We start from the raw sequence: 14,995 nt of genomic DNA on the forward strand, positions 1-14,995 counted from the left end.
TTTTGTAGCCTGCGCATCCTTCGTGCGTCTTGCCAAGTGCTAAAGGTTTTGGGATTATCACTTTGTTGCATGTACAGGAAAGGAGATAGAATCTCTGATTCAGAGGCCAATGTTGCATTTGGTGTTCTTTTAAAGGGAGGAGAGTTTGTGGGGTGTAGTGGAGAGAAAGTGCCTTTTGGGGCTGCAAAGAAACAGCACATACACATCATGCTACATCTATACAGTGGTGCCCAAGAGATTTCAGGAGATTTAGTGTTACGTGTTGTGTGTCCTGAGGAAAATGTACTTCTGTGAAAGCTCCTATCCATGTCACATGTTTGTGGTGCAGAGTCTGGATTCTGTAAGTTTCTAAGAACCTCTTCTCTCTGAATCAAATTGCATAGCCAAGGGACTGAAGGTGAGTTTCAGGCAATGAAATAGGAGGGATGCTCTGAACCATTTTCTGGTGGGTCTCGAATATATATGACTGAATTGACTGATGACTGTGGGGCTCTGTAATAGGAAGTTCTACCTTTGCCAGACATGTACTAAGCTGCACGCCACTGTGAAGGCAGACAGTTCCTTTATCTGTGGGGCAGTGTGTGGACATGACTACTCAAGAGCTCACTGCCCCAGACTTTTAGACTGCTGCATGTAACCAGCTTGGTTTCAGCCAGATTACTTGCTGGGAATGCCATGCTAGGGGTGTATGTGTCCACAAGGCACCCTCATTGCTTATGGAAGACATTGTGTGGATATGTTCCTTCTCTCCCTTCCTTTTATCTTAGCACCAGTACTTACAATAAGAGATTTCTTTCTCTTGTGTGGTGAAACCTGGGAGTCTTCTGCAACAACTTCACTAGCATCAGATAAGACAGAAAACCACAATGCTGTAGGTTCTCCTGCTTGTTTCTCTTGAAAGGTTTGTTGTTGGCAATACTGGTATATATGAGTGCATCCTATATACTTGTTCTAATGTTGTGAGGAGTTTGGTTGTGCCCTTTAGCAGCTGTAGGGTGATAGTGGAAGATACTTAAGTGACAAGTAAAATTATATAACGAATGCTTTGTGCTAGTATGGAGTTCAGTGAGGAATATCTGTTTATGCCTTTATTTGCAAATTTGCAGATTCAGTAGGAAACAGAAAAGCTGAAGATCTTGCCAAGAGTTATGGAACAGAGAAGGAGGTAAGCAGTGGTCGTGCAGCTAGAGAAGACATCAGTCTCAAATAGCAGTTGACCTAGCTGGCTTTCTGCTCCTATTATGAGGAAAAGACTTGAAAGTTTGGATCTAATTATTGCACTTAAAGTTAGAGCACTCTAGTGAACCACACATTAGCTGAAAATGGCCTGTGTGCCTTCAGTTTTGGGGATCTCTTTTGTAGGTTTGTGGAGATCACAGCTCTATATTTGTTCTTTTCCTGTGTACTTATATTTCATAATACTGCTTAAGCAGACCTTTGAGAATGAGTGGGTTCTCCAGTTCTGTGAGGCCTTTGCCATAATTTTTTTCAGGCATAGGAAATTTGAAGGGAGCTGTGCTTTAATCTTCTTATAGGCTGCATGCATTGTAATGTTGACTTTTCTTGGACACAGTTTCCTTCAGCTGGTCATGAGTGCGATATTAAAGCTTTTCTTTCAGAGCAAGAGGTTACTTCCTCCACCATAGGCAGAGCACAAGTGCAGATCTGAGTGGCACAGGCTAATTGAATAGAAGCTGGCATGTCCAAAGGAGTAATGTGAACCAGCCGAGAACAAAATAGGTTTAAAATTTGCACTGCAGCTAGCTTCTTTAAATTGCAAACTAGCAGGGGGATAACTCCTGGAGAGTTGATTTATGTGGTATGAGTGCCTGCAGGAGCTCTGAAGTGGAGCAGGTTGCTCCAGAAATAGACTCATGGAGATATTGGAACTGAATGTGTGATTTTTTTTTTTTTTTTTTTTTTTTTTTTTTTTCTCTACATGAACTTTTCCTTTCTACCCAGGGAACAGTTTTGCTGAGAACAATCCAGTCGTAAGGCACTGTCTGGTGTCTAGAGAAGTCATTAAGCCTTTTTAGTCCAGATGCTGTTCTCTGGCTGATGATGCTAGAGCCATGCAAGAAACTCACAGACCAAGTGGCTGTTGCCACCTGCAGCTTCCTTGGCCCATGCTTCCTAAATAAGACCTTGCAGGTTTTCACAGCTAGTGGTATCCCCAAGTTTGTTCTGGTTATGAAGAGTGCTTCATTAGCGTTTGGCATCTACCTTCTCAGAGTTGTCACTCACCAGTTCTTGCTGCTTTTCAATACATAGACCCCTCAAAAACTTACAGAGCAAATGCTAATTTGCAGCTTAAATTGAATTTGAACCTACTGTAAGTGTTTTGTTTGGGATTTTTTTCCCCATAGTTATCTTTCTGTGAGCTCCCTTGAGCAGTACTTGGACAATAAGGATGGATTAGTTGTCTAGGGATATTCTCACCAAAGAAGCCTTCTTTCAGACAGTTCCTGGCACAGTCTTTTCTGTGGCCTCAGAAGGTGTTTCCTTTATTTACTTTATTTCCATTTTGGTGTTGATGCTTTGAGCTTCCCCTTTATATCTAAAATGATTATTCAAGTTTTGTAATTACTGATCTCTTGTTAACCTGAAGGTTTGAGGTGTCTGAAAGACACGTGCAGACCTCAAAAGGCAGGGGGAAAGTAGCAAGGGCTTTTTACTTGCTATTTAGTTTCAAAAGTAGTGGTAGGCAGCTCTTGGAGCGCTGTCTGCAGAATTAATGCCAGCTTCGAGAAACTCTGAAGACAGTAAATGCTGCCTTATCTTCCTGTCTGTGCTGCTTGTTGTAATCTTCAGACAGGCTGAATCTGCAGTTTGATTCCTTTGCCTGGAGGACTGCCTTTTGTTTTCCTGGTACAAATGGAGCAGAGGAGCTGAAATTTTTGAATCTGGACTAACGTTGTAGATCTTGGCTGTTTTAAGGTGTTGTGTTTTAAGTTTATGTGGCCTAGGAGAGGGACACATTGGTAAGGTACCTGTTTGGCTTTGATGGTGTAGCTTGTAATTTACTTTCTGCTTATAAAAACCGTATCTAGAAGGGAAGGATATGTCAAGGAGAGGCTATTACTGTGGTTGTGCATCTCAGTCTGATTTGATTTGGGAAAATAAAAAAAAAATCCAGGTTTTGTGAGCTATAAATTATTTTCTTCAACCATTTTGTGTAGTTGCCTTTGTGGAAGCCGACTTCTAAATCTGGATGTTTTATGACATGTTATTGTCAAACCGTAGTACCCAGAATGGACTAACTTGGACTTCTTAGAATCATAGAATCATTTAGTTTGGAAAGACCCTTTAAGGTAATGGACCCCAACTATTTCTTGGGGGACATATACAAGCTAGAGGAAAACTTGGAACTGCTCTTTTGGCTGCTTCTTGTGAATGAACCATAAAGCTCTGTTGTTTGATAGTATGAAACAATAAGCAGACAGCCACATTGAAGCACATTTATCCAGGGGTTTATTATCTCATTGTGTCTGGAACCATGGAGGGTTCCAGATGGTGGCTGAGGAGGCAGCAGTGAATAGAAGGGCTGTTCAGAGGAGGCATGTTACAGTCGGTAAAGGCATGTGAGAAGTGTAGACTTCTTCTCCCTGCTTGGAACATGGAAGAGGAAACCTGGAGAAACTTAAACAGAAGACAGATTTTTGAAAAATATGGTTGTTTGGTGTTTGAGATGTGTGAAGTGAAGGGAAACAGAGCCTATGTCCTTCTGACTATAACTGTGCTTTTTCACTTGATGTTACATGCAAACATGTTGTTACCTTTCTGATCTCTGCTGGTGTGCTGGAGTATGAGGAAGAGGCTCAGGACTCTGGTTAGGAATGCAGTTCGTGGCTTTCCAGAACTGTGCCCTATCCTGTTACTGACTTGCTAATAACTGTTACATCTTCTGCTGCAACGAGAAATCTTCATCCTCTATTGGATACAGGGGGAAACATAGTGACTAAGGAGGAGGAAAAGGATGAGGTACTTAATGCCTTCTTTGCCTCAGCCTTTAACAGTCTTTGTTTTGTAGCCAGCCCATTGAACTGGACCTCCATAATCCAAGAGGAAGTAGTGAGTGACCTGCTGAGCTAGCTAGACATATACAAGTCTATCGGGCCAGATGGGTTACACCTAAGAGTGCTGAGGGAGTTGGTGGATGTTCTTATGATTTGTTAGCAGTCCTAGCTAACCGGGGAGCTCCTAGCAGACTGGAAATTAGCAAATGTGATGCCCTTCTACAAGAAGGGCTTGAAGAGGGATCTGGGGAACTACAGACCTGTCAATCTGTAGGAAAGGTCATGGAACAAATCGTCCTGGGTGCCATAATACACCAGGTACAGGACAACCAGGTGGTCAGGCCCAGTCAGTGTGGGTTCATGAAGGGCAGATACTGCTTAGCAAACCTCATCTCCTTCTGTGACAAGGTGACCCACTTTATGGATGAGGCAAAGGCTGTGGATGTTGTTTACCTGGACTTCAGTAAAGCTTTTGATGCTGTTGCCCACAGCATCCTCATGAAGAAAACTGGCTGCCCTCAGCCTGGGCCAGGGTATGCTCTGCAGGATCATACACTGTCTGGATGGTCATGCTTTAGAGAGTGGTAGTGAGTGGAGTTAGATCCAGCTGGCAGCCAGTAGAAAGGGCTCAGTGCTGGGGCCACTCCCCTTTAATATCTTTGAGTGCACCCTCAGGAAGTTTACAGAGGACACCAAGTGAGGTGGAAGTGTTGATGTGCTGGAGGGTAGGAAGACTTTTCAGTAGGACCTGGACACATTGGATCAATGGGCTAAGGCAAATCATATGGGCTTCAACAGGGCTAAGTGCCAGGTCCTGCACTGGAGTTATAACAACACCACACAGTGCTACAGGTCTGGGGCCAAGAGGCTGGAAAGCTGATGGGCAGACAAAGACCAGAAGTGCTGATCAACAGCCACCTAAACATGAGCCAGCAGCGTGCCTAGATGACCAGGGAGGCTAATGGCATTCTTGTCTGTATCAGGAATAGTGTGGCCAGCAGGACTAGAGAGGTGATTGTGCCTTTGAACTTGGTACTGGTGAGGCTGCACCATGAGTACTGTGTTCAGTTTTGGGCACCAGAGTAAAAGAGAAACATTGAGATGCTGGAGTAGGTCCAGTGGAGGCTATTGAAGCTGGTGAGGGGTCTAGAGAACAAGCCCAGTGAGGAATGGCTGAGGGAACTGGGTTTTTTTTAGTATGAAGAAAAGGGAACTGAGAGGAGACCACCTTGCTTTTCATCAACTACCTGAAAGGAGATTGTAAAGAGGTGGGTGTTGGTTTCTTCTCACAAGTCACAACTGATAGGACAAGAGGAAATGGCATCAAGTTGCACCAGAGAAGGTTTAGGTTAGATGTCAGGAAAAACTTCTGTAGTGAAAGGGTTCTCAAAAACTTGAACAGGCTTCCCAGAGAACTGCTTGAGCTGCCATTTGCGGATGTATTTAGAAGCCATTGAGATACATTGTAGTAGTGGCCCTAGTAAAGTTAGGCAATGGTTGGACTTAATGGTCTTGAAGGTCTTTTCCAACCACAGTGATTCTGTGAAACTTGATGCTGTTGCTCTCTAAACAATACAGAGTGGTCATTCAGTTTCCAATTGATAACTGAAGGTTCCTAAGCCTACAAGGCAATCTGTGAGCCTAAAGGAATCTCTCACTGGCTATGCCCTGGATTTGTCCTGAAAAGTTTGCTTGAACCCTTTGTCTTGTCCTATAGTAGTACCAGGAATGATCAGGCATTCACGAGAGTAGTGGTGTAGCTAAATAACTCCTGAAGCACCTGAGTTAGACAAGTGAAAATTTGGCTTTGTGACAGCACTGAAACTGGGAGGTGACAACCAGTCCTGACTTAAAAGAGTTCACTTGCTTAAACAAAAGCAAGATGAAATGTCATCTCCAGGGTGAAATAGAAATCAAATCAAATGTTCCTAGGTTAGAGCAGGATGGTTTTTTTTATTGCCTCTTTTGTTGTTGTTGAAGAGGTTGTTGCACTACTTACTCTTCAATCCTACCTTCCAGGACTCAGGTTATCTTCACAATCCCATTTGTGAATCAGAGACTGAGAACAGTGATCTGTAACACATGTATCTACAACTATTAAACATTTTATTAACAGCTGAAGTCCTGCTGGTTTTATCTGATCTCAGCTTCTTTTATCTCAGCATGACCTCTCAAGGCCTTGATCTGACTGATGTGTACTGTGCCTTTCTCTGTGCTTCTTCCTTGCTGTGTAGTTTGCTGATGCTGATTTGGTGTTTGAACACTGAAAAGAGGTGGCAGAGCTCTGGGAAGGGAGGCACCACTGTATCCCTGGTTCAGAAGGCTCTGCTTCTTCCTGCTAAGTGCTCAGTTTTACTGTCTTACTGAGTATGTTGGCACTAGGTGAGATCTTGAACAAACAGCAAAAAGAGTGCAGTACCGAGGAGATGATTTCTTAGAGCTGAGGTTGAGCAGATTCAAACAGAGCATAATCTTGTTCTTAACTGATTTATGTGGGTGTAGTTAACCAGGAATACTATTAGGCAAAGGTATTGGAACACCAAACAAGCCAATAAAGACTTGACTACAAGCTCAAGCTAATGTGAAGTCAGATGCTTTTTGTGCAGTTTCTTGCCTACCCTATGTGTTATAATGGACTGGGGTAAACTGCATAGGGTCAGGATGGCAGTCTGAGGCTCCTCACTGGACACCTGTACTTTTAGCTCAGGAAACAAAACTTGTCTGGTCTTTGACAGATAATTTTGAAAACAAAGATGATGCTTAAAAAAGAAAGGCAATTGGTAGTATAGACAGTACAAGGTTGGATGTGAGAGTTATTAAAACCTAAGAAATTCTAAAGATATTAGGAGATCAAGTAGTAGCTTCTACCTACTCACTATTGCATCTCAAATACTGGGCTTAGTTTGCTACAAGAAGGAGATTGAGGAGCTCAAGTGTGCCCACAGAAGGTCAGTGAAGCTGGTGAAGGGTCTAGAAAAGAATTCTTATGAGGAGAGTCTGAGGTGAGACTATAACAGTCTGAAATGAAGTTGTAGCAAGGTAGGGGTTGTAATAAGAAGAAATGGCCTCAAATTGCAACAGGGGTGATTTAGATTGAATATTAGGAGAAAATTCTTCACTGAAACTGTTGTTAAACACTGGAGCAGCCTGCCCAGGGCAGTGGTGGAGACACGATCCCTGGAGGGATTTAAAGGCTGCGTAGATGTGGTGCCGAGGAACATGGTTTAATGACAGTTTGGCAGTGTTGAGTGTTTATGGTTGGATTTGATGATCTTATAGGTCTTGCCCAACCAAAACAATTCCATGATTCAACTTGGTCAAGTTTCATTTAGCTAGTTTGAACACCAGGGTTCTCTGAAGATGGTGCCTAATCAGGCAGAAGTATTCATGAGATTTGATGGAATGATTACTGCATGTAGTGATGGACTTGATTTGGTCCCCAGGAGGGGGTGAATGGGTGAGAAGCCTGAAGTTTGTGTGTACCTGAAATCAAATCTAAGGATTTTTTTGGGTTTTTTTTTCCCCCAGTCAGAGTAGTTTTGAGTTTCGGTTATGTGAAAGAATATTTGTTCATCTGAATTAGGAGTACAGTTTTTTCAGTAGACTGTGCGCTTCGGCAGATGGTTATGCACATGAAAGATGAGAGTGATACACAGGTATGGAGAGAATGATAATGTAAGTATTTATATATTTAAAGAGAAACTGTCCTGTCTCTGGAGATCTTGTGCCTGGAGAATTCCTAGGAGAGTTAGTAAGTGCAAAATATTGTGAAGGTTTACAATAATACACAGGAAATCCATATGGGTTCTGTTCCATTCTGCTTTTACCCAGGTTGTTTGGACGATATAAAAAATCTGCTATGAAATGACACTGTGTGGTAAATACTGACTGGTGCTTCTTCTGGTACTTTGGGATTTAAAGGTGCTGACCATGTGTGTGCAGTGGTGTCAGCCATACAGTCTAACTGAAGATACGACACTAAGAGAAAATCCTAATTAAGACTTGACATTTGAAATGACTGTTTTCTCTTTTCTTCCTGGCTCTCATGATTCTGATTTGATTCCAACTTGTGTATGTAGGTGCAGTCGGTGGCACTGCTGTCTCGGTGTCGCTGCTGAAAGGAGTGTGCTCTCAGGTTGTTGTGTAAAGATACAGATGTTGTGTGTTCCTGGTAAAACTGGAGTGTTTTGGACAGACTATCATGTATAATTGGTGTGCTCACATGAAATCTGCAGTGTGCTCTTGAATAATCTTATCTTTGGAAACGCATCTGCTGCTTCTGTTTAATAGTAGCAAACTGAAGCTAATCCTTACAAATGCAGTTGGACATTTGTTTAAGATTGTTTTCCTGAGAAAATATCTTCAGTGCTTCTTTTCTCCTGGCAGGTATTTCAGACTTTGAAGTTTTCATTAGTTTTCTGTTGCCTTGCACTGATAACTGATATTTTGTTTCTTTAGAAGAAACCCCTCGAGATAACCACACCACCCCCTCAAACACAAGAAAACTTGGGAAATGCTTTCATTTCATGAGTTTCTAATTTGCTTTTGTTTTCCCTGTTACTGTTGATTTGTTGCCAAATACTTATTTTTACTGCACTGTTTTGGAGGAGAGAGAGTGATGTTCATGTGTCATGATCTCCTTCTGGTTCTTTCCTTGCAGTGGACTGTTGGAGGTTCTAAAAACAAAAAAAAGGGAAAAGCGGGTAAGGCAGAGAAGAAAGGAGCCATGAGGAAACAGACCAACAAAGCTGCCTCTTCAGGCAGCTCGGATAAAGACAGCTCTGCAGAGAGCTCAGCGCCCGAAGAGGGTAAGATAACCCATGTGAATCTAACAGTGCCGTTCCAAGTGAAGTTACCCCTTTGTGTTCACTGAAGACTAGCATTAAATGATGATGTGAAGGCTACTTTCAAAAAGCTTTCCTTGTGTTACTGGCAGTTTGGATGACTCCTCACCTTGCCATGGCTTGAAGCGCTAATAATGCACTGTAGCATTGCTGTGAGCACTCCTGTCACAACCCCAGCACTAAATACTGTTTGGACTGAAAAATACATCATGTTTAATTACTTGGCTTTCTCCTGGAAAATTGCTTTCTTCCTTCTAACATGTTCCATCTGTAGCATGGGAAGGCTTGTTTTTTTCCCAGTGACTTATTTTCCCAAATGTGATGACCAAGGGAAAGGTGTAGAATGCTGTGTGATGCAAGTGAGAGCTTATCTTGCACGTGTTTGCTCAGAATTGAAATTCAGTTTATACTGACATGGAAGAAGGAAAATCATTGTTATAACTTTGTCAGATTTTTTTTTCAATGTGAATATTGAAAGTGTTCCAATGCTGGGTAACCTTCTGGAGTTCTTTTCTTCTTCCATCATGCCCATGAAGGTTTGCAGGTAGTTAGTTGTGATTTCAGTTGATAGTATAGAAACAGATTTAAGAAAGAATATGGAGAAACCTACAGCTCGTAAGTACATCAGATGCAGCTAAGATGAACCAAAGTACAAAGTACTGAACTTCTATATCTCAGTGCTTGCAAGTCAAGGTTTTGCACAGTGTAAGCTTGCAAAGCTGGAATTTCCTAGAAATACTGAGATCAGAATGGAAGTGAAAGAAAAAATCCTAATACCTGTTTTTGTGGTTTGGTGTCATGCAGTCAATTAGGTGAGATAATCAAAGCACTTGGACTTGAATCAAATTCAGAGGGGGTGTTCCCATTTTCACACACCAGTTTCTCAACTCCTGTCTCCTCTCCAGTTTTATAACTCAGAGGAGGAATTAGTTGTTCCATGACAAAATTCCTGTCACTAGCACAGCTAAATAGGTTCAAGGATGCAATAGCCTCTTTAGGCTAACAGCATCACAGTAAGTCCTGGTCATTTTTCCACTATCTTCAGGATATCTTCCACATGTAGTTCTTCCAGAAAGGTTTCTGAGAGCTCTCTCTGGGATAAACACTAGATTAATATGGAGGTTGCTATTCTAATTTTGTTTTCAGACACTTAAAAAAAAACAACACCAAAAAAACCCAAACAAAAACCCAAAATAATAAAAAAAGCCCACAAACTTTTCTCTTAGCAGGAAAATGTTTTTGTATTTGAAAACATTTAAAATACATCCAGCACACAGTGTTATTAGCTATTCCCTAAACCTGTGTGTAACTGTAAATGCCTGTTACACTAGTGGAGCTGGTGTCATGGCCTTGCCAGCCCTCAGGGCAGTGCATTTCAACTTTATATTGTGATGTGGAAATTCATTATGTTGCAGTCTTCAAATGATGAATTTTGGTTCTTCAGGTTGCTGTAATGAAGAGAAGTATTGGTGCTAATTAGTAGTGGCATCTGAGGTGTGCACATAACGCCTACAAAGTTACAGATGTGTAACCAGCTTCTCAGGGACCGAAGCACATAGAAATCTAGTCTTAAGACCCTAACACACTAACCAAAAGACCATCTAAAATTTGCTTGTCCTACTAAGAATTGTTACTTTTAACTCAGTTTATGTTTCCTTTTACCACTTTTCATCATGTGTGTCTTGTGGTAATAAAATATTTCCTTCTAGAGGTAAGTTTCCTGGTAAATGTGCTTTTAGTGCAGTGTCAGAGGAGTGTAAAATTCATGGTGCCCTTTGTTAATGGGCTACAGTAAAGCAGTTTAACTTTGCCTTGGTTGAATATCACTGTGTTGTATTTTTGTTGTAGGAGAAGTCTCTGACTCGGAAAGCAACAGCTCCTCCTCTAGCTCAGATTCAGATTCTTCATCTGAAGATGAGGAATTCCACGATGGCTATGGAGAAGATCTGATGGGAGATGAAGAAGACCGGGCTCGACTGGAACAAATGACAGAAAAGGAGAGAGAGCAGGAGCTGTTTAACCGGATAGAGAAGAGAGAAGTGCTAAAGAGAAGGTGACTTTTATATCTGTTGGTATTTGGTAGCAAGCTCATCCAGGCTGTATGGAGACTATGCTGACTATGCTTTCAGGTTTGGGGTCCAAGCATTCAGCCCTATAAAGTAAATTAGCATCACTGTGGATTTTTTTATACAAAATGTCATCGTAGCTAGCTGAGGAGCACAACACAACAGCAGCTCTCATGGGTTCTTGTAAAAGTTTCTCAGCTCTTGAATATACCTGCTTCTGCCAGCTACCACTGTAGCCATCTTCCTGTTTCCCACTGGATGCCAGACGGAAGGACTGCTTGATCTTCTTTTTTTGTATTAGCTGTCACATGCTTGTACTTGTTTTCAAAGACAAACAGTGTAGGGCATATATATGAACTTCTGGAATTTCTCATTTAAACAGTGTGAAGCGGACAGTATTTAAGGTTGTTTCTGTATGGGGGTGAAGCTAGTTATGACCCTAATAGAGGAGAGAGGTATTGAAAGAAGTAGGAGTGGTGTTGGATATATGATTTTCAATGTATCCTTTGTGGATTTCTGCCTTAGGCATGGCTTGGTTTGTTACTGTAACGCTATGCAGTCAGGCAGTTTCCTTCTAGTGAAGGTATTTTTGTTGCCATGAGTCTAAGAGAGAAGATTTGGCACGTGTTGGGACACCGTTCTCCAGTCTCTTTGCTCTTCATTGACTTCTCTCTTTCCTCAATTGCTCGAGAAATTTCTTCAGAGGAGTGTTATCTGTTGAGTAAATTATGTTAATGTAAGCTACTGTCAGATGGTCCATTTCTCCAAGTCTTAGTCAGAGCTCTGTCTGTCATTTTAATACCAGTTTCAATGCCTGCTGCTTTCCTCAAAAGGATCAGAATGAGTGATTTAGGTTAGGTATAGAGATACTATTCTTTAATTTCATTCACTGATCTGTGAATGTAACTGGATGACTTTCATTTAGAATGGACGTTGGAGAATACTTGTCACAAACAAGCAAAGCAGTCTTAAGCTTGAGTTACTGATTCAATCTTAAACAAGTTTGTCCTGTTCTGTGTAAAGAAGTTGGCAGGTAGCATTAAGGGGGCAGGTGAAAATAATGAACTTTATGGTAAGCTGAATCTTTCAGAATGTTTTCTAGCTCTGTATGTACATTGCACTGTGAGTTTGTTGGGATTACAGTAGAGGCTGCATGTGGTACAGTACCTCTGTGTGCTACATGCTAAAGGCATAAAGGGCAAAAAGCTCATCTGCCATTTCAGTTTCTTGTCTACAAAATCCAGGTGAAAATGACTGAAGACAACTGAACTGTGTAATATACACATGGCTAACACATTTTGAATTTTGGTTACTGGAAGTTAAGTAACTGCGTTTGCCTATATACACTTGACTAAAGCAATGATCAGTTGATGGTTTAGTGGGATCTCAGTCACAGGACAGATCTTTACTCTTCTAATTACAGTGGCTGAAAATAAGTTCTCAGGGTGGTGTGAGCCAGAAATTTGTGCTTGCAGCCCAGAAATCCAGCTGCTCGCTCAGTGAGTGTTCTTTCACACCATCTTTTTGTTTCCATATCTGCTACTAGATTTGAAATCAAGAAGAAATTAAAAACAGCAAAAAAGAAAGAAAAGAAAGAGAAAAAGAAAAAGCAAGAAGAGGAGCAGGAGAAGAAAAAACTCACACAAATCCAGGAGTCCCAGGTAGGAAATGAAGCTGTCCTTAGTAAAAAACCCTTTTTTCCCTGGCAGTTGGAGACAAGATGCTGCCTCTTCCTGCCCCTGATGTTTTCTCTTATTGTCAAGCAGTATGATAAGCAGGTCAGAATTTAGTTAATTTTATATGCTCAAGGTATCTGTAGCCTTTCCAGTTCATTAAAAAAACTAAAATTTTGGCCTGCTGAGGGGTGCACTGGTAATTCCTTTTGATGAAAAATGCAAACTAGCAGCTGGCTCTAAAGTTGCTGTGATAGTCCTCCCACAAGAGAACAGAAAAGCCACCTTTTGTAGTTCCTTTAGCCAAGCTTCTGTCATTCAGTCCAAAACATTGCAGTCTCTCTTGTAAATGGAAGTTTGAGAGCAGGCCAAAAACTGCTTATATCTTTTTGTGTTTTTTTTTCCCATGTACCTGCAGTGGAAAGAATGTTTAGTTTCTATTGGTAGGGATGTCAAGGGAAAACTTGAAGGAGCTGTCTAGTGTTTAGCTCCTCCAGTAGAAAGAGAATACTACCAGTGGCGAGTCCTCTGCAACTCAGGTTTAGTTTCAAGTGGCTGAATTGGCAGAAGTTTCAAATGGTTATGACCTTGCTCTTAATTATTTATAGAGTCTGGGGAGAAAAGTTCCCAGGATGGGATGGGATGGGATTCATCTAGCCTAACTTTAACCATAGAATCATAGAGTCAACCAGTTTGGAAGAGACCTCCAAGATCATCCAGTCCAACCTAGCACCCAGCCCTATCCAATCAACTAGACCATGGCACTTTAAGAACTAGTTGATAGTTTGCACTTGCTGTCAACTCTGTGCAGTGGAGAAGGACAATCTCCAGCTGGCAACTCATTCCATATTATTTTCTAGTGAAATGGATGTTTAACACTTAAATCAGGTGAGATGAGTTTTCCCTTAGGGAGCTGTTAAGTAAAACAAATCTCATCTCCCTACCTCTCTGAACTCCATGTGTATGGACTTGTATAGTCCATGTATATAGTACATAATGTGTAGATGCATGCAGATATGTGCATATATGAAAGTACCTTATGCAGAGTTCTTTTACAGTGCCTTCCAGAAATTACTTCGACTTACCTCAAACAACTGACGGTCTTTTATGCTGCTTATAGAAGCTGCTTTCTGTGCTACCTGGTGTTCTAGACAGACCAGTTAGAAAAGGAAAATATTGGAAGACTTAAAACATTTAAAGATCTGGATCCATCTTGCAGACTTTATGCAGAATTTTATTTCTTCTTTAAATACTATTTAACGTAACTTTATTACTGAAATGAGATCAAGTGTCTTGATTTGGCCTTACAGAGGGAGAAGCAAGGGAGAAGAATATGGATTCAAATTTTCCTCATTATTTGTTAGCTGCAGAACTCCATTTTATTTATCTAGATGTTTTTTAACTTGATTGAGGAGTTTTGACACTAAAATTTGGTGGCAGGGATGTTGAAGTGTAAAGAAGTTTGTTATTTTTCACATGATTTAGTAAAAATACTTGTTTTGAGCTTCACCTTGATTTCCCTCTCCTTAGCTTCTGTGAAAACAGACTTGAAAAAAAGGCTGATTTCAGAATGGAGTTTGTTTATTTACACATTTGAAAACTTTTCAAACAGAAACTATCTTCATTTTAATGCATTTCAATGTATGGATTGCACTTGGTGCTGAGAGACTTTCTGCGCATGTTCTTAGGTCATGTCACATAACAAAGAGCGACGATCAAAGCGCGATGAGAAGCTAGATAAAAAATCTCAGGCAATGGAGGAACTAAAAGCAGAAAGAGAGAAAAGGAAGAATAGAACAGGTATGGAAGTATCTTGCTGTTGCTACAATTTGAGGCATTATTACAGCTTCCTGAAAGTGCTACTTCCAGTTTCTTTTTAATGCAACAATCCTACGCCTTGGTGAATGAATTCTCTGTCTGTTTTCCCTGGTCTTCTGCCCAGTGTGACAATCTGGGGTGTCGTTTGGCACCACTGATGCTGTATTCCTCCCCTTTGCCCCTCCTTAGAATGGTCTGAAAACAAAGTAAACTTTGCGGTCCGTTGAGTGCTGTTTAGTTCATGTGTTTGAATTGGTCATTTAGACTGTGTTATTCAATCTCTGAACCACTCCAACTGTATTTTATTGTGCTACTTTGTGTCCAGTTGCTTGCTTCTTCATTGGCTCATCATCTTGTCCATCATGTCACAGACTTTTGATGCAACCCTTTTTGTAACTTTACTGGATTTTGTGCTGGTCTTCTCCAAAGGTGGTATTTTTTTTCCCTTGGATATTAAAAATGAGTTGTGTGATGACAGTAAGTTTTATCTTGTGTATGTTACGCCCATTTTCTATGGCTATGTGCAGTCCAGTTGGCACACTAAGATTAGTACAATGCAAGATTTTAAGATGCTTTCA

General features: G+C 41.1%; 1 protein-coding gene across 1 annotated transcript in view; it reads left to right on the forward strand.

The window, feature by feature from the left end:
* RTF1 (RTF1 homolog, Paf1/RNA polymerase II complex component) overlaps positions 1-14,995 on the forward strand; it is a 34,772-nt gene that overhangs the window by 5,242 nt on the left and 14,535 nt on the right. The window contains 4 exon segments of the mRNA XM_064145883.1: positions 8,677-8,824; positions 10,709-10,913; positions 12,473-12,587; positions 14,288-14,399. Of these exon segments, the coding sequence (XP_064001953.1) occupies positions 8,677-8,824; positions 10,709-10,913; positions 12,473-12,587; positions 14,288-14,399 (580 nt within the window).

The sequence above is a fragment of the Pogoniulus pusillus genome, chromosome 1 (assembly GCF_015220805.1).
Source record: "Pogoniulus pusillus isolate bPogPus1 chromosome 1, bPogPus1.pri, whole genome shotgun sequence".
Classification (NCBI taxonomy): Eukaryota; Metazoa; Chordata; class Aves; order Piciformes; family Lybiidae; genus Pogoniulus; species Pogoniulus pusillus.